This window comes from Eschrichtius robustus, chromosome X, assembly GCF_028021215.1.
Source record: "Eschrichtius robustus isolate mEscRob2 chromosome X, mEscRob2.pri, whole genome shotgun sequence".
Classification (NCBI taxonomy): domain Eukaryota; kingdom Metazoa; phylum Chordata; class Mammalia; order Artiodactyla; family Eschrichtiidae; genus Eschrichtius; species Eschrichtius robustus.
The window spans coordinates 135,795,246-135,815,002 of NC_090845.1; the positions used below are offsets into that span (position 1 = coordinate 135,795,246).

Consider the following 19,757-nt stretch of genomic DNA (forward strand, 5'->3'; position numbering starts at 1 on the left):
CAAGCTTTTTAAATTCAGAGTATTTAACTGAATTTTTTCTAAAATGGAAGAAGTGGTCCAAATTCTAACCATATTCTGAAATATTTTACATATTGCCTTGAATTTTGTTCAACAAATATTTACTGAACTCCTACTAAAATACCGCACACTATGCTAGATGCTGCACATGTGTTCCTTTTGAGGTGTCTTTGAATCACCCACAGTGAGACGTCCAGGGGAGACGTCTAAGCTACCGTATACATTTGTGGGTCATCTAAAAATAGGTGGTAACTGATCATGTAAAAATGGGCAAGATCACTTACAGAGAGAGGAATTTTAGACTGAGAATGAGTATTATAGAAATAATCTAGGGCCCAGGCTCTCCTATCCACCCAGCAGGCAAGTTTATTACACCAAAGTCAAATTCAATAAAAGCAGTGAGAAACCCAGATCATTTCTTTTTTTGCTCAACATTGCAGACTACTGTATTTTCTGCAGGCTATAGGTGGATGTCCACTGAGAGAATATATAGGAAATACTATCTGGAAGTTCATGTGCATCATCATTCCATTTTAGCTTCAGACCCAGCACTTGGAAAGAGATGAACTCACCTGGTTTCCTCTTTGATCTACAGATTCTTTGTAGCAGATGAGGAGAGGGCCAATGAGTCCTGAAGCTAGATCTCTCTCTAGATTAACGAAGCTTGAGTAATATCGGGTCAGGCACCGAGGATCTGATTTAGTCGGCCCATCTTCTACGGTCACTGTCCATTTATACTTGAATATCTCTCCTGGCACAATTGGCATATCTTTCAAATGCTTCACACCTACCCACACCCAAACCCCAAAATAGCTTGATTAGAAGTATAACAAGGCATATATTGGTAATCATGCCATTATTACAATGGCTCTACAAACTTATATGTACATATAAAGTTTCTCAATAAGTGAAAACTAAATTTGCACCTCTTATAAGTTTAAGATTCACACAACTTTTTACAATAAAAATAGGTTCAGGAGATTTCTGCTACCATGTTAGTTTGAGTTGAAATGAGCAGGTCTACCCACTAATAGAAATAATAGATAATAATATTTTTAAACATTTAAAATAGATAACTGAAAATGTATAAAGAAGAAAAAAAACTCAAGTGCCAAAAAAAAAAGACACAACAAAGCCAGAGTGGCCTGAATAGATGCTGAAAGACTGCACACTGAAGTTTTAACTCCCATGTGGTATCAAGACTTGTGGTATCTGGCCTCTGTGAGGAATGGAAGCAAGAATTAAAATCTGCCCTTGGGCTAAAGGGTCCTCAGGACAAGAACTGTCTGATTTTAGTAATTAAAACTCACTTTTGCGTATGTTTAATACCTAAAGATCCAGTCTATATCCATTCCCTAACCATAGGTCAGGGTTAACATAATAGGGAGTGAGGGTAGACGGGTATTAGAGGAAAGGGCAAATAGATTTTTGCTTAATAGGTCCTGCTGTGTGAGTACTCTCTCTCTGACAACACTATTTGGTCACCAATGCTTTCTGTGCGGCAGGTGCTGAGATGCTGGTCTTTTCTTAGGGTACATGTATGGTTTCCTTGGGGTAACCATCGGGACCTCAGCACCGTATACATGAGAGATGCTTACTTCAGTTATCCTTCTGCAGCCCTCCTCCCTCCCCAGCTCTTCTTACGTCTAGTGATATATGCAAGAGCCTATTATTTCTGGCATCCCTCACCCTGTCAGGCTGCCTTCTTAGGCAGGGTACCTTCAAAAGACAGCAAGCCAGCTACTCGCAACAGTATCTACTTTTTACAGAGAAAACTCATGCATCCTAGCCAGGTCAAACAGCAGAAGGGCAGACTGCTCCACTCTTACCCTCTCTTCTTATCTGCTAATTATGAGCAGTAAAGCCTTCAGAGTTCTCCACATAAAAAGCAAGTTACCAGGAATTGTATTTGCGTATGCCCCCAAATTTCAGGGTACACATTCAATATCTCCCCAGAATTGTTACATTGCCCTTCTCCCATAAAGGAATTGCAAATCAATTTAGCATTAGAATTTTCACCAGCAACAATGAGTATTAGAAAACAGTGGATTGAAAATTATTTATAACCAGCCTATCCGTGGGAGGCATGCAGTCTTAGCCGGAGGTAACTCCTGGTGGAGACAGTATGTCTCTCGCAAAAAGCAGCCACTCAAGGGCTTTGCCCCCTTGCCTTGGAATGCACTCTTTTTCCCAGGCCTGAGGAATGTAAAAGAGATTAGCAAAGCTATCTCAGGCCAGGAGACCTCAGGGAACTGAGAGTCCTGGTTGTTCCTTATGGCTGGGGGCTGTGTGTGAGCCTGGTTAAGGGAAGATAATATTCAAGGATAGTTGTTGTAAACTTGTTGACGTCTGTGGTAGTGACTGAACTGAGACGATAAGCAATTCCATGGGATTATTGTCTAATAATGAGTTCCTCTTCTGTCTATATAAGATTCAGTAGATTCTAAATAAAGCACCTTGCAACCATCAGTTGTCTTGGTCCTTCTGAACCCATACTCGCGGTGCTATTCAGTCCCTTACCCTTCTCCGTCGGGACCTGGAAGACCCTCTGTGGTGGCTGGACCATCGCACCTATCTATACATCATATCATACTGAAGGACTCAAAGTTTTCCCTCTATATACTAAATGTATTCAGAAGAAATACTTCCAGAAAAACAAAAGAAATCAAAACCCAGAAATGTACAAGATAGGAGCGGTAATGGCACTAGCCTACAAGTCCAAATAAAAAAAAATCCAAAGACGGCAGCTTTGTAGCAGGCCTAGAAAGCATATAATCCAAATTAGAATAGTAAGCTGGTGAACTACAAGAACATCTTTAGAAGAAAAAAGGATCAGATACCAATAAACAGCATGATTAAGAAGCTGGAAGACCTAAGGGATATGGTGAAAAGGCATACATTTCTTCTCCTGATAAAAGAAAAGGAAGTCGGGGCTTCCCTGGTGGCGCAGTGGTTAGGAGTCCACCCGCCAATGCGGGGACACAGGTTCGAGCACTGGTCCGGGAAGATCCCACATGCTGCGGAGCAGCTAAGCCCGTGCGCCGCAGCTGCTGGGCCTGCACTCTAGAGCCCGCGAGCCACAACTACTGAGTCCACGAGCCACAACTACTGAAGCCTGTGCACATAGAGCCCGTGCTCCGCAACAAGAGAAGCCACCGCAATGAGAAGCCCGCGCACCACAATGAGAAGTAGCCCCCGCTCGCCGCAACTAGAGGGGGCCCGCGTGCAGCAACAAAGACCCAATGCAGCCAAAAATAAATAAATTTATTTTTAAAAAAAACAAAACACTGCAACAAAATATTTTTTTAAAAAGTCTTTTTTCAGGAATACAAACACAAAAATTACAAGATCAGCATGGTCTTAATATAAAGCAAACTAAAATTTACCATGATTTTGAACTACTGGTAGAGAATAAAGAAGGATAATCCATTTGACCTTAACAGTAAAATCACTGGAACTGTAGACAAAAGAATAATCATAGCATATCACCTAGTTCTGCAGTAAACTCATATACTTATAATAAGAAACACATACTAAAATAATATAAATGCTAGTTTTTTGACTTTTAAAGTTTAGAATAAATATATAGAAAAAGCAAGGAGTTATTTGAAATTACAGTGCAAAATGTAAATGTTATCAACTTTAGTTTTATAAAAGTAAAGGTATAGCTGGCAGCAGTGGGGAAATGGAAGAATAGAGGAGAAGAAATGGCAAACTGTTGTTAGTACCTTAATGTATATAAAACGTAGGTATTTAGCATGTTTTTTAAATTCTAATGATAGCCAGTTAAGGAACTAAAAGCACTGATAAAAGTCTAAAACAACTGGAATGGGAAGAAGCACAATGCTAAATCCTCATTTAACACAAAATAAATATATAATGTCTAAAGCTGAAAAACAAAGGAGTAGCATATAAATGATTTTTTAGAGCTATAGAGATAACTACCAAAAATCTAAAACAGAAATGCTTAAAAATGGATGCCTCTAGGGAGTGGAACTTACAGCCTTTCAATATTTTAAGCATGTATTATTTTGATAAAATAAATATTCATCCCCAAGTAAAATTAAAGCAACAATGAAATACCACTCTTCACCCACCAGATTAGCAGGATTTTAAAAGGCTATTATCTTCTAGCTATCAAGGATGTGGGAAATTATATTTTCATACATGACTAGTAGAAGTGCAACTTATTACTTCATTTGGGGACAAAGGCCTGGCTATTAAAAACAAAAATACAAATATTGTGACTCACAGGAAGATCAGTGAACCCCAAGTAGGATAAATATGAAGAAAATCAGAGCCAGAGAAAAATGACATACAGGGGAAGAATGACTGAATAGAATTTAGCTATTATAAAGGCAAGAAGATAGTAAAACAATATTCTGAATGTGCTAAAAGGAAAAAGAAACCCTCTCAACCCAGAATTCTATGTCCAGCAAAATTATCCTTCAAAAGTGAAGGCAAAATAAAGACATATTTTCAAATAAAATAAAACTTAAGAGAATAAGGATGGTGGGGTGATAAATGCGCATGATTTTAGTTGTTATTGAGGCTGTGCCCTCATCTGTATCTACAGTTAAGGAAGACCTATAAAATTGAGGTAACACTTACCTTTTGGAAATCTCCCTGAGTGCAAAGGACTGACATCAGTGATTCCATGAGGGTAGATGTTATATGGTCGGCTTGCTTTATTCTTAAATATAATCTGAAAGTATAAATGAGATATAAGATCAGGTACAAGACAATTAGGATCAACAAGAAAAGTGTGGCCTACCTCCAGAAAACAAAAGCTGCCTTGTATCAACAGTATAGGGCTTTGAGCCTAGATAAAGCTCAAAATGTTTGTTCTTTTCATAAAATTGCTCAGACAGCTACTTAGGTTTCTCACTAAAGGTTCCTTTCCATTTATTTAAAATTATTTTAATCACTTCAGGAAGAATTCCTTGCACCTTCTGACATTAGTAATTGAAATTTGGATGTCTGCTGAGGACACTGCTTCCCCTCAGCCTTTCCCACCATTTGGGCCCTGAATTCCCCAATAGTGGAAGGGAAAACAGTGGTTCAAGTGATAAAATCTTCACTGGATGAGCAGGCATGACCAGGAGGACAGTTGATTACAGCATTAAGCAAGGGTGGCAGTTGGAATTGTCTGATTGCACGAGCTTTAAAAGAGAGGAAGGATAGAAGAGTGATAACATGGAAGCAGCATTAAGAACCCTGAACATATCAACTGGGCTCTATGTCTGAGGTTCTATGATATGAGGATAAAAAACCAACTTCTACTTGCAGCCTTTTTAAAAAAAATTTTATTTATTTAATTTATTTATTTTTGGCTGCGTTGGGTCTTTGTTGCTGTGTGCAGGCTTTCTCTAGGTGCGGCGAGTGGGGGCTACTCTTCGTCGTGGTGTGCGGGCTCCTCATTGCAGTGGCTTCTCTTGTTGCGGAGCACGGGCTCTAGGCGCGCAGGCTTCAGTAGTTGTGGCACCCGGGCTCAGCAGTTGTGGCTCACGGGCACCGCAGGCTCAGTGGTTGTGGCGCACGGGCTTAGTTTCTCCGCGGCATGTGGGATCTTCCTGGACCAGGGCTCGAACCTGTGTCCCCTGCATTGGCAGGTGGATTCTTAACCACTGCGCCACCAGGGAAGCCCTCTACTTGCAGTCTTGTCTTAAACCCACTCATTTGGTAAAACCCACTAACAGCCTATTCCTTGCCTGCACCTAAGCAGCAGTATGATGTAGGAGAAAAATCACACAGCTCTGCTTCTTTAAATTGTTGACCAAAAATCTCAAACAGACGCTCAAGCTACCTAGCTATCCTATTACGTTTTTCCTAGAAATTCACCTTCCCACTTAGTCAGCTAATATTTGCTTCCTGATCCTCACTCTCAGGTGCCTATTTTTTCCCTGAGAAGGGAGAAGCATTCAGAAAAGAAATTCCTCATCTTCCCACCATCAAATCTACCAACCTATATGCATATATGGCCATATTCTCTCCTGTTAAAATCAGCTCCTATCTAATCCAACATCTCCTCTTTTGTACTACTACATAATAAAGTTCCATTTAAAAAAGTTCCTTTTAGAAGAGAAGAGAGAACCCAGAATTAGACCCACACAAATATAGTCAACTGATATTTGACGAAGAAGCAAAGGCAATAAAATGGAGCAAAAATACTCTTTTCAACAAATGGTGCTGGGACAACTAGACATCCACATGCAGAAAGAAGAAGAGGAAGGAGAAGAAGAAGAAGGAGAAGGAGAAGGACAGGGAGAGGCAGTGGGAGAGGAAGGAGGAGGAGGAGGGAGAAGAATCTAGATGCAGACCTTACACCTTTCACAAAAATTAACGCAAAATGGATTATAGACCTACAAAATTGATTTGGAATTCTTCTGTATGTGAGATTTGCCTCTACTCTTCCATTTATTTATTTATTTATTCAATCATTTATTTATAGCAGTATATACTCATGGATATTTATTTTATACTTTAAGGTTTACTCCAATATTACTTTATTTTATTGCTCATATTCTTCCACCTTGGCCGTTAGAAGCTCCTGTATTTCTTTAACATTGTCCCATCCTTTTATTTTTTGAGCACTTTCTTACTTTCTGAAACCACAAGATTCTCCAGGCTCATCTTATGTTTTCCCTGGCCCAGCCCTAGAATCATCCATTCTCCAGATGGCCTTGGTTCCTTTCATCAGAGAATGGTATTAGAAACCAAGATCTGGGTGTGCTCATTGCTACTGGGATGTCATTGCTTCTAGATCCTCTCAGTGGACAGCACTAGGAAATATACTAACCTAAACATACACACACATATGTAATTATTTCTGTATGCATCCATCTATCTATATTAGGCAAACATGAACTCATAGTAATGTCTCCAAGTCTAATCCAGTATCACATGATTTATTCTAGCCTTTCCTTTTTGTTTATTTATAATTACCCTCTTCAACAATGACAAATATAGCTCCCACTATGTCATTCATTTACTTAATCTTCAAATAATAACAGTTTTGTTTATTCATTTCCAATCTTAAAACTCTTTTTCTCCTAAGAATACTGGCTAGGATTTCTAGTAAAATATTAAATACAGGTGGTGATACTTGTTAACTGTTTCTTGTCCTGATCTGATCTTAAACAGGATTTCTGAGTTTCACCACCAAGTATGATTGGTGCCTATAGATTTTTTTTTTTTTGGTGCCTATAGATTTTCTTCAGATCTTTATCAGGATAAGGATGTCCTTTGTGATCCCAATTTCCTATGACTTTTTATTATGGATGGATGTTGAATTTTGATAAATATTTGTATGAAACTATTGAGATTTTCAAATTATATTTTACCCTTTTATGTGTTAATATGGTGGATTACCATATTTGATTTTCTAATGTTAAATTCATCTAGTACTCCTCGGATAAATCAACCAGGTCATAATGTATTATCTTTTTAATATATTGCTCCATTGGGTTTATTAATTTTTGTTTAGGATTTTTTGAATCCATGTTTATAATGCAATTGGTCTGTAATTTTAATTTTCCTTTCTCATACTGTCCTGGTCAGGTTTACAACTAAGGTTATGCTAGCCTAATAAAGAACTGGTGGGTCTTTACTTTTTTCTTATACTCTACATTTAAAATTTTAATATAAAATTATATATTCCTTGAATATTGGTATAAATCACCAATAAAATGGTAATTCTTGCTAGGTTGATAGTGATTTTCTTTCAACACATTAAAGACATGATTTCATTGTCTTCTGGCTTCCTCTGTTGCTTTTGAGAAGTAAGCTGTCAATTTATGTGGCAGTTTTAAAACATGGTTCCCAAATTCTTTGACACTCCTCCCAAAAAGAGGTAGGCCAAAGTTTCCCTCTCCTTGATTCTGGGTGGGCTTTGACTGCTTTTACTCAGATTATGCCATGAAATGCTGTGTGACTTCTGATGCTGGGTCATTAAAGGTGAGGCACTTTCTGACTGGTTTAGTGGAACACACACAGTTGGAGTCCTGAGCTGCTAATATGCTTTCTGCTCTATAAATTGGCCTTTTTTAGATATTTCACAAAATTAAATCATGTAATATGTCTTTTTTGCTTGGCTTCTTTAACTTATCATAATGTTTTGAGTTTTATCCATGTTGTATCATGTATGAGTAGTTCATTTCTTTCAATTGCTGACTAGTGTTCCAATTATATGGGTACACTACATTTTGTTTATTCATTCACCGATTGGTGAACATTTGAATGGCTTCCAATTTGGGGCTATTATGAATAGTGCTGCTATGAACATTCACATACAAGTCTTTGTGTGGACCTATGTTTTCCTTTCTCTTGAGTATATGCCTAGAAGGAATTGCTGGATCACATGGTAACTCCATTTTTAACATTCTGAGGAACGGACGAACTGTTTTCCAAACTACATCCTCACCAACGCTTGTTATTATCTGCCTTGTTGATTATAGCTATTTTAGTGGGTGTGAAATGGTACCTCATTGCGATTTTGATTTGCATTTCCCCAATAGCTAATAATGTTCTCAGCATCTTTTCATGTGCTTATTGGTCACTCCTTTATATATCATCCCTGGAGAAATGTCTATACAAATCCTTTGCTTATTTTTCAGTTGGATTATTTGCCTTTTTAATTTTTTAATTTATTTTTTAAACATTTATTTATTTATTTGTTTGTTTTGGCTGTGCCAGGTCTTAGTTGCGGCACGCGGGATATTCATTGTGGCATGCGGGATCTTTAGTTGTGGCATGCATGCGGGATCTACTTCCCAGACCAGGGTTCGAACCCAGGCCCCCTGCATTGGGAGCATGGAGTCTTACCCACTGGACCACCAGGGAAGTCCCTATTTGCCTTTTTATTATTGAGTTGTAAGAGTCCTTTATAAATTCTGGATACTATTCCCTTATCAGATATATGATTTGCAATTATTTTCTCCCATTCCATGGGTTGTCTTTTCACTTTCTGGTTGGTATCTTTTGAGGCACAAAAGTTTTTAATTGTGATGAAGTCCAATCTATTTTATCTTTTGTTGCTTGTTGCTTTTGATGTCATATCTAAGAAACCACTGTATAATCCAAGGTCACAAAGATTTACTCCTGTATATTCTTCTAAGGGTTTTAGTTTTAGCTCTCACATTTATATCTTTGATCCACCTTCAATTTGTGTATGGTATGGAAGGGGTCAAACTTCTTTGTTTTTCATGTGGGTATCCAGTTGTCCCAGTACTATTTGTTAAAAATACTATTCTTTCCCCATTGATTGGTCTTAGGACATTTGTGAAAAGTCAAGTGTTCACCTCCTACACTGCTGGTGGGAATATAAATTGTTGCAGCCACTGTGGAAAACAGTATGGAGGTTCCTTTAAAAAAACTAAAAATAGAGCTACCATATGATCTAGCAATCCCACTCCTAGGCATATATCCAGAAAAGATGAAAACTCTAATTCTAAAAGATACATGCACCCCTATGTTCATAGCAGCACTATTTACAATAGCCAAGACATGGAAGCAACCTAAATGTCCATCTACAGATGAATGGATAAAGAAGACATGGTATATATATACAATGGACTACTACTCAGCCATAAAAAAGAATAAAACAATGCCATTTGCAGCAACATGGATGGACCTAGAAATTATCATACTAAGTGAAGTCAGTCAAAGAGAGACTAATTTCATATGATATCACTTATATGTGGAATCTAAAAAAATGATACAAATGAACTTATTTACAAAACAGAAACAGACACACAAACATAGAAAACGAACCTATAGTTACCAAAGGGGAAAGGGGGGGTGTGTCAAATTAGGAGTATGGGATTAACAGATACAAACTACTATACATAAAATAGATAAGCAACAAGGATATACTGTATAGCACAGGGAATTATACCCAATATTTATAATAACCTATAATGGAGTATAATCTGCAAAAATACAGAATCACCATGCTGTACACTTGAAACTAACACAATCCTGTAAATCAACTATACTTCAATTAAAAAAATAAGTCAAGTGTTCATAGATATGTAGGTTTATTTCTGGACTCTCAATTGTTTTCCATTGATCTATATATCTATCCTTATGCCAGTACCACACTGTCATGATTACTGTAGTTTGTGGTAAGTTTTGAAATTGATGTGTGAGTCCTCAAACTTTGTTTTTTTTTTTCCCAAGATTCATTTGTCAATTAAGGGTCCTATGCAATTCCATCTGTATTTTAGGATCAGCTTGTTAATTTCTGCAAAAAAAGCAGTTGGGATTTTGATAGGGATTCAATTTGGATCTATAGACAAATTTGGAAGAGTCTTAACAGTAAGTGACTCTTCCAATCCATAAATATCATATGTTTTTCCATTTATTTAGATATTTAAAAAATTATCTCAGTAACAATTAGTTGTTTTCACTGTACAAGTGTTGCACCTTTTTTGTTAAATTTTTCCCAAGTTATTTCATTCTTTTTTATGTTATCATGAATGAAACTGTTTTCTTAATTTCATTTGCAGATTTTTCATTGAAGTGTATAGAAATACAACTTATTTTTTAGTATTGATCTTGAATCTTACAAACTTGCTGTACTTGTTTATTAGTTCTAATAGCTTTTTAGTAGATGCCTTAGGATTTTCTGCAGAAAAGATCATATCATCAGCAAATAAAGACAGTATTATTTCTTTCTTGCCAATCCACATGCCTCTAATTCCTTTTTTTTTTGCCTTATTGCATTGGCTTCCAGTTCAGTATTAAATAAAAGTAACAAGAGTGGACATCTTTTTTTTTTTTTTTTTTACTGTATGATCTCACTTATATGTTGAATCTAAAATACAAAACAAACAAAATGAAAACAGACAGATACAGAGAACAAGCCAATGGTTGTCAGAGGGGAGGGTGGTGGAAGGGCAAAATAGGTGAAGGGGGTTAAGAGGTACAAACCTCCACTTAAATAAGAAATATGCCATGGAGATGTCATATACAGCCTAAGTAATAATATTGCAGTAAACTTGTATGGAGACAGATGGTTACTAGACTTACTGTGGTGAACATTTCATAATGTATGCAAATATCAAGTAACTATGTAGCACAGCTAAAACTAACATAATATTGTATATCAACTATATTGCAATTCAAGAATAAAATAGAAGCCTTTTCTTCTAACTCCAGTATCAGTCTAGAGTCTTTCAGCAGTGGAGGAAGGTTGATCTTGCTGGAGTTTGCTACTTACCAATTTTCTGGTAATTTGATGTTTGTGGTACCCTCCATTTCCTAGTATTGTATGAATCATGTGTAACTTTATTTGTACTCCTTGTACACCTCATGGGTTTTTTTTCTAAGATGTGTGGACAGATTTTGGTTCAGGTAGATGACATAATTCTCTGGACCTTGGCATAACTTATCTGTTATTTCTTATTTTTTTAAGTTATTAATTCATTTATTTTGGGTTGCGTTGGGTCTTCATTGCTGCGCCTGGGCTTTCTCTAGTTGTGGCGAGTGGGGGCTACTCTTTGTTGTGGTGCGTGGGCTTTTCATTGCGGTGGCTTCTCTTGTTGCGGAGCACGGGCTCTAGGCACGCGGGCTTCAGTAGTTGCCGCGCATAGGCTCAGTAGTTGTGGCGCACGGGCTTAGTTGCTCTGCGGCATGTGGGATCTTCCTGGACCAGGCTCGAACCCGTGTCCCCTGCATTGGCAGGCAGATTCTTAACCACTGCACCACCAGGGAAGTCCACACTCCTATATTTTCTTATCAAAGTATAGTATTTTGCCTTTTACATTTACATCTTTATTCACCTGGAGATTATTTTTGTGTATAATGGCAGGTAATACTTTAATTTTTGTAATTAAAAATTAAATTTTTAATTTAATTTTTTCCTATGTGGAGAGTCAATTGCTCCAGCACCACAAATTTTTCCTATGTGGAGAGTCAATTGCTCCAGGACCACAAATTCACACTTACAAAGGTTCCTCATCTGTTCAATTGTGTTCAAAACCAGCTGAGCCTTTCACAACATCTTTAACCGCATCCAATGAGCTTATCACTCACCATGCCCTTCTACAGCAGCATTATTTTCTTGCCAAACCAGACTACATATTGCATTCACTCTTCTTGAAATATGTTCTCTCCACAAGTCCTGTTCTCTTTTTTCCTTATTAAATTGTAAACTTCTTATGAAAAAAGACATTGTCCAGTTCGTTTTTGCATCCTCCATACTTGGCATTGATTGAGTTGATTTTCAAACACTCTTCAATTTTATTCTGAATTTGACCCTTATAGGTGGGAACGCCCACCTAGTATAAGCCATACCTTTATATTTAGGTTTTCACGCAGAAGAAAAACGCTTGTCTTTCATCTGCTTTCCCACCAAAATATGCCTAGTGTTTCTAAATCTCTTTTAAAATTTTAAACAGAAACCTCAAAAAACTTCTAATGACTAGGAACCCAAGTCATCCTTTCTGCCCCGTTTGTAGAACAGTCCGCGCTTGGGGTCAACAGTGAAGTTAGGAGGCACCGTCTGCGGGCCTGGCCTGGCCTTGACCCTTTGCTGTGATGCCAGTGGTGGGCCGACCCAGTTCGGAGCTGGGGCGATGCTTCCGTGGACGTGTTTGCATCCATCATCCTTCCCTCGTCTCGACCCTGAACACAAATAGCAGGATGTGGAAATTACCTCCCAAGTCACTGTCTATCCTTGTATGGAACGCTGGGGTGTCAAACTTGGCTGCCAGCCTTCCTGAAGACGATTTTAGCAGCTCCCGACGATTTTAGGCAGGAGCTGCTGATGGCACAAAGTTCTCAGGCAACTTCTAGAACCTTTCGCCAGCTTCCCCTGCTGCCAGGTCACCATTTCGGTCAGGCAGAGACCCTCCGGTTCCCCTTCGACCGCTGGACTGGGCGTCCCAGTTAGTTCTGGGTGACTTAAGGCCACGTCAAGAAAACAACTGAAAGGGCAGATTCGAGGACGTGGAGACTGCCCCGTGCCCACCCAGCACTTTCCCGAGTCTCCGCAGGTGCAGCGGGGTGGACGGGGGGCCGCAGCGTCTGGGCAGCAATGGCGTGATGGGGCGAGTGGGGCCTCTGCGCCCCTGGAGCTGCCACCCCTGCCCCCGCCCCACCAAGAGTGGACATCTTAACTTGTTCCTAATCTCAGGGGGAAAACATTTAGTCTTTCAGCGTATTATAAGTTTTTCTTAGATGTTCTTCATCAAGTTAAGGACCTTGCATTGTGTTGCTAGTTCACTGAGAGTTTTTCTATCATGAATGGGTAATGGATTTTGTCAAGCCCTTTTTCTTCACGTATTACATGATCATGTGCTTTTGTCCTTTATTCAAGTAATATGTTGCATTGCATTAATTTTCATATGTTGAACCATCCCTACATTCCTGAGATAAATCTCACGTGATTATAGTGTATGATCTTTATAAAATGTTGCTAGATTTGGCTTAATAACGTGGAGGATTTTTGCGTCTATATTCACAAGGAATTTTGAACTATAGTTTTCTTTAAAATTTTTGAGACTTGGTTTGTGGCCTAATGTATAATCTATCCTGGAGAATGTTTCTTTTGTATTTGAGAAGAATGTGTATTCTACTGGAGTTGGGTGGCCTGGTCTGTAGATGTCTGTTAGGCCTAGTTGGTTTATAGACAAAATGAGATTAGCCATTTGTTGATAACTGTTGAAGCTGAGTGATGGGTTCAAAGAAGTTTATTTTACTATTCTCTCCACTTCTGGGTATGTTTGATAATTTCTGTATAAAAAGTAAAAAATAGTCCTCAAATTCTCACATTAACAGAAAAGCCTTATAGGATTCAGCATATATGAGCATAACTTACAAAAATGAAAGAATGAGGTAGAACTATATATATTGATATGAAATGATATCTAAGATATATTGTTAAAATCTACATAGTGCTTCTGTTTTTGTGTGAAATATGTGCACATACACTTGTATATGTATATACTCTTTCTGAAAGGGAATATAAAAAGACTGACAGCAATGATAGCTGGTCAGACTATGGGACTGGAAGTCTGGGAGGAAGGAAAGCTTGCTTTTTCTCGCATAATCTTTTTTGCCTTTTGAGTTATTTGTACTGGCTAATTCAAAAATAGGTAAATAAAATTCATGAAGAAAAACTGTACATTAATAGTTAATTAAAATTTTACAGAAGTAAAATGAAGGTAGACATGCCCTACAAATATCAAAACATATCACAAGGTTGCAGTCATTAAAACAGTGTGGTAACAGATCAGTTAAACAGAACAGATTTTATCATTTTAGTATATAATAAAAAAGGCATTTTAAAATTAGTGAAGAAAGGATTGATTGGACCAATTGGCTGTCACTTGGGGAAATCCCTATTTGACACGATGCTCTATACCCAAAAGTGACTTCCAGAGCAATTAAAATGCTTATTATAAAAATAAAACTGTAAATGTAAAAGAATAAAATATAGTAGACAATATTTATAATCGCTTAGAGGTAGTGAAGATGTTCCTAGGCAGAAAACATAAATGAAAAATATCCAGAAAAATATAAATTTAAAGATTGAGGGATTCCCTGGTGGCGCAGTGGTTGAGAATCTGCCTGCTAATGCAGGGGACACGGGTTCGAGCCCTGGTCTGGGAAGATCCCACATGCCACGGAGCAGCTGGGCCCGTGAGCCACAACTACTGAGCCTGCGCGTCTGGAGCCTGTGCCCCGCAACGGGAGGGGCCACGATAGGGGAGGGGCCACGATAGTGAAAGTCCCGCGCACCGCGATGAAGAGCGGTCCCCACACCGCGATGAAGAGTGGCCCCCGCTTGCCGCAACTAGAGAAAGCCCTCGCACGAACCGAAGACCCAACACAGCCAAAAATAAATAAATAAATAAATAAAGTAGCTATAAAAAAAAATTAAAAAAAAAAAGATTGAGAAAAGATCTTGACTACATAAAGACTGAAAATTTTTATAGGACAAAAGACATCACAAAGGAGTTAAAGTACAAGTGAGAGACTGAGAAAAATATTTGAAAGATAAATAACAATGTGTTAATATTCATAATGCATAAAACCTTTTACAAACATATAAGCAAAATATAGCCATGTTAAGAACGCTGCCTGCCATATCAGTAAACAAAGGATGTCGCAGCCATCAGTGAGTGAGCCCTGAGGCAACTCAGGAGAGGAAACAAAGAATGCCCGGCTGTCTAGCAGTCATCAGACTGCAGCCACACCCAATGGTGCAGCCTAAGGAAACCTAAGCCTAAGGAAACGCAGGATGAGAAAGCACAGGATACTGGCCCCAGGTAGCTGAGATGCAGTTCAAAGGAATGATTTCAATAAGCCCAGACTCTTGCATCTTCCCATACATAGAAAAGTGCTAAATTCCTTAACTCGGGATATCTGGTTTTCTTTACTTAATCTTTTGTTCCTACTACCTGCTGTTTGTTGCAAAACTCCTATATACCCTGGCTCCCCGCTTGCCTCCTTGGAGCAGTTTTCTCAGGGTTACTTGAGATGCTGTCTCCCGGGCTTGAAGTCCTAAGAATGTCCGCTGAATAAAACATAACTCTCAACTTTTAGGTTGTGCATTTTTTCACGGTTGACATGACCATCTATCTATCTCTAAACTGATTGTGAAAACATAACTCCCTATTTTTTAAAACCACTGTTATTTGAAGCGTAAGTATTGTTAATATGCTATATCAAGGGTCAGGAAACATTTTCTGGAAAGGGACAGATAGTAAATGCTCTAGGCTTTGTGAGCTATATCTACTCTCTGTCACACATTCTTCTTATTATTCTTTTCCTTACAAGTCAAATGTAAAATCCTTCTAAAAGTTGTAGAAGGATATGTATGAAAGTCTAAGCAATGAGTATTTCAAAGGAGTGTCAGGTTTAATGGGTGGCATTAAATATTTTGTTCTATAATATTTTAAAACAAATTTATAATCCACATTTATTTGCATAACATTTATAATTTTTAAAAGATCCTGCCCATTGGAGACAAGGCTGAATTATGAAGTTTTAAAAAACTCAAAACCCTCCAGACTTTGTCTTCTTACCCAACCTTGTATGTTTTCCTCAACTTACCAAAAGTGTGTCTCCAACTTCTCCATAAAGTAAAGGTCCCAGGATTCCTGATTCATACTGAATAGCTTCACGAGTCTTAAATGTTTCATCTGTGTAAGCTATAAATCGGACTTTTTTGTACTTCCTACCAATCCGCTGAGGACCATTGTTCAAATACAGACTTTTATAACTTCTGTGTGAGACACAAAAAGATGAGAGGTTGGAATGGAGAATTCTAGGTAAAGGACAGGTTGCTAAAATCCAACTCTAAAATAGCTCATATGATTTAATCAAGGAAAGGAGTGAGAAAAATATAAGCATCTCTGATGTTTAGCTATGTTAATTTACCAAACATATTAATGCCCTTGCCATTTGATTCTATACCTGTACCTCACCTTAAACATGGCTTAAGGATTTGTTGTTCTGAATAACTGGGAAGAATTTTTGATTACGGGGAAGAGATAGCGCCAAGGGTCAAAAGGTACTTGCCTGTCATTGGAGGTAAGGACTGAGGGGGCATAGTCCCAGTCTTCCTCTTCAGCAGCGATGTAGTGGACCCAGGTTTTAGGATGCTTCTTCGCAACTGAGCGGATTTGGATAAAGGGAGGAGCGCTGTCACCATCAAATCTGACCACGTCCATGTCAGAGTCATAAAGATCATCATAATCTTCTTCTTCATTACTTTTCTTCCACATGTGGGGTTCTTCTGGGCAGCTATCTACTGTGACATAAGCTTCCATACCATCTGGAGTCAGACAAAGGAATGTCAGGTTCCAATGAGATTTTCTTGCCTTAACTCTTATGACTTTGTTCTTTCTTGTTAGGCCTTCAAGGCCTTCTCTTAAGTATTCCCTTCTCCACACCAATATCCTTTCTTGCCATTGCCCTATATGTATTACCTTCCCCATATCTGGTACTTTCTGGTTTCTTCCTGTGGTCTTTGCACTCACCATTTCCCTTCTGCCTGACTCTCCTCCAATATATGTTTTACCCCTTTTTCAAGACTCACTCATTTGCTCACAATATCCATTTGTATTTGCTATATAATGCTCTGGGCATCACTACTGATATCCTGGAGCCCTTATGATTACAACCTAGACAGTGCACTTTTTTCCTTTTCCCTAAATTTCTCATAAAACATCTCTTCAGCTATGACCCCAAATCCCTCTGTCCATAGTACTGAAGCCTATTTAATGTGATCAGGCTGGGAAAACAATGATACGCTGTCCTCCTCACTCCTGCCACCTCATTTCCCCCTCCCTATATCACAGGTAGATTCACCAGTACATTCACAAGTACTAATAATAATCAAGCCCTCTTATACTCAAGGTGAAATATTTGCTCTGAAAACCGGCAACTAGGGAATCTCAGTTGAGGTCTAACTAACATAATCCTATACTGGACAGTGGACAGTAAATTCCATTAAAAGAAGAGCTGGATATTTATAATACTCATTTTTAAGATCCACAGATATTACCATGTTGGTGGGAAGAGATATGACAAAACAGTAGAAACTGGCCAAGGTCCATCAGGAGTGTCTGAGCAGTAAGGAAAGTTATTGGTGAGATCTCCAAAGAAGCCTGGCGATGGTTCCTCACAAGAAATGTGTGGCCTTCGAGGAAAACTGAGTGCACTTCAGGGGTGGTGCCCATCCCAATCACATGCCAATAGACTGATTTCTTATGACATCCAATCAGACCTGTAAAGTAAGAATAACACGGCTATAATCAAGAAGTAGAGAATTTGAAATGCAGAACACTTTCTAGGATAGGATGAACAAATTGTCCTTACAAATTTTATTATCTTGACTTGGAACCAAAATTTCCAAGGACACTGGGGTACTGTCAAACTAACAGCTCTTGCCAAAGTCATCAATGACTATCATGCTGCTAAATCCAATGGGTATTTTTCAGTCTTCACCTGCATCCGTTGACCATTCATTTCTTCTTGAAATTCTCTCCTCCCCTGGCCTCTGTTTCAACAGAGTTTTGTTCCCCTAAGCTTAGACTGCTCCTTCTTCTGTCTCATTTTGTGACTGCTCCTTCTTTACCCATCCATTAAATGATGGATCACCCCAGGGCTCATCCCTAGGCCTTATTCTCTTGTTAATCAAATTTTCTCCCTGAATAATATCATTCATTCTCATGGTATTAACTCCAGACTGATACAGACTGATACCTTCTCAGTATCTTCACCTGGATATCTCATAAAACCCACAGGTACAAAACCAAATTTTCAATCTTTATCACCTCATCTTATTCCAGACTTCTTCATTTCAGTGAATGGTACCATCCTGAAGTCAATTATGCAAGTGAGAGCTATTCTTGTCCCCACTCTCACTTCTCACATCCAATCTAACACCAATGATGGCAATATAATTAATAACAGTAACGTTTACTGAGCACCTGTGTAACATCAAGCACTGTCCAAAGTATTTTACAAGTTTTAACTCCCAATAACCCAATGAGTGTAGAAACTATAGCTATCATCCCTCACTTAGAGGAGAGGAAACTGGTGCCCAGAGAGGTTAATTAACCTGATATGTGAGAGCAGGGACTTGTATGTTTTGAAAGTTAATTTCTTTTCTAATTCTGAAATCATGCATATTAATTATAGAATTCTTGAAAAATATAGAAAAGAGTTAAGAAAATATCCTTCCTCGTCCTTCATTATTTTCTTGGGTGTCTGAATTTTCCAACTTCCTCTTTCTTGGTTTACTCTCTAGCTTTACTGTAGCACATATTCAGTGGCTTCTAAGGGCTACCATTTCTGAAAATGTCTTTATTCTTCCCCCAAAGTTAAGTTATAGTTTGGCTATGAATTCCAGGTTGAAAATAACTTTTCCTTTAGAACTTTTAAGGTATTGGTTCATTATATTGCCAGTCTAATTCTCATGCCTTTGTATGTGACCTGTTTCTCCCAGGGGAAGCTTTTATATCTTCTCTTTGTTCTTTGAAATTGCACAAACCTAATTTTGTGTGGGGATATTTTTTTATTTATCCTGCTGGGAAATTTTTATATAAAGACTCAACTCTTTTCTTTTTTTTAACACTTTATTCTATCATTTCTTTGATTTTTAAAAATCTCTTTTTCTTTTGCTTTCTGGGAGATTTGCTCTCTCAATCTCTTTTTGTTTTGCTTTCTGGGAGATTTGCTTTGTACCACTTTCTATTAAGTTTGTATTTTGACAATCATATTCCTAATTTTGTGAGCATATTCTTGTTTTGACTGTTTCTTTTTCATATAATCCTTTTATTACTTTTTTTACTTACTAGAAAGCTGTTTATTATTTTTATTATAAAAGGATGTAACTCAGGAACATCCAGGTGGAAGAGATGATAAGGCAAGGCATACTACTTTTCTTTATCTTTGCATATTCTCTTCGTGTTTCAGGCTTTCCTTAAATATCTGTTCATCCTTGGATGCCCATTTACATTTAAGCAAAAGAATCCTTAATTTTTAGATAACTGAGGAGAAGTGGAGAAGAGAGCTCTGGTGGTGAATGCAGAAGATCTTGAGGATTCTTGAGCAGGCTGTACATACCTGGCAGAGACCTGTTTATATAGCCATTGATTGTGTGCATTGCAGATGCAGGATCCACAGCCTGTGTCAAGGACTCATTTTTTCCTGAGTGCCAACTTTTCCCTGTTGAGAGAGGATGCGAATAGAGGGCCAGCTAAGTGTCTGTCTCATGTCAG

At 38.2% G+C, this 19,757-nt stretch overlaps 1 protein-coding gene across 1 annotated transcript in view; it reads right to left on the reverse strand.

The window, feature by feature from the left end:
• Positions 1-19,757, reverse strand: part of F8 (coagulation factor VIII) — a 122,993-nt gene that overhangs the window by 77,203 nt on the left and 26,033 nt on the right. The window contains exons 6-11 of the mRNA XM_068532435.1: positions 19,603-19,704; positions 17,537-17,758; positions 16,549-16,804; positions 16,081-16,252; positions 4,630-4,723; positions 591-805 (exon numbers count right to left, since the gene is read on the reverse strand). Coding sequence (XP_068388536.1) covers positions 591-805; positions 4,630-4,723; positions 16,081-16,252; positions 16,549-16,804; positions 17,537-17,758; positions 19,603-19,704 — 1,061 coding nt within the window. The remainder of the gene's footprint in view (positions 1-590; positions 806-4,629; positions 4,724-16,080; positions 16,253-16,548; positions 16,805-17,536; positions 17,759-19,602; positions 19,705-19,757) is intronic.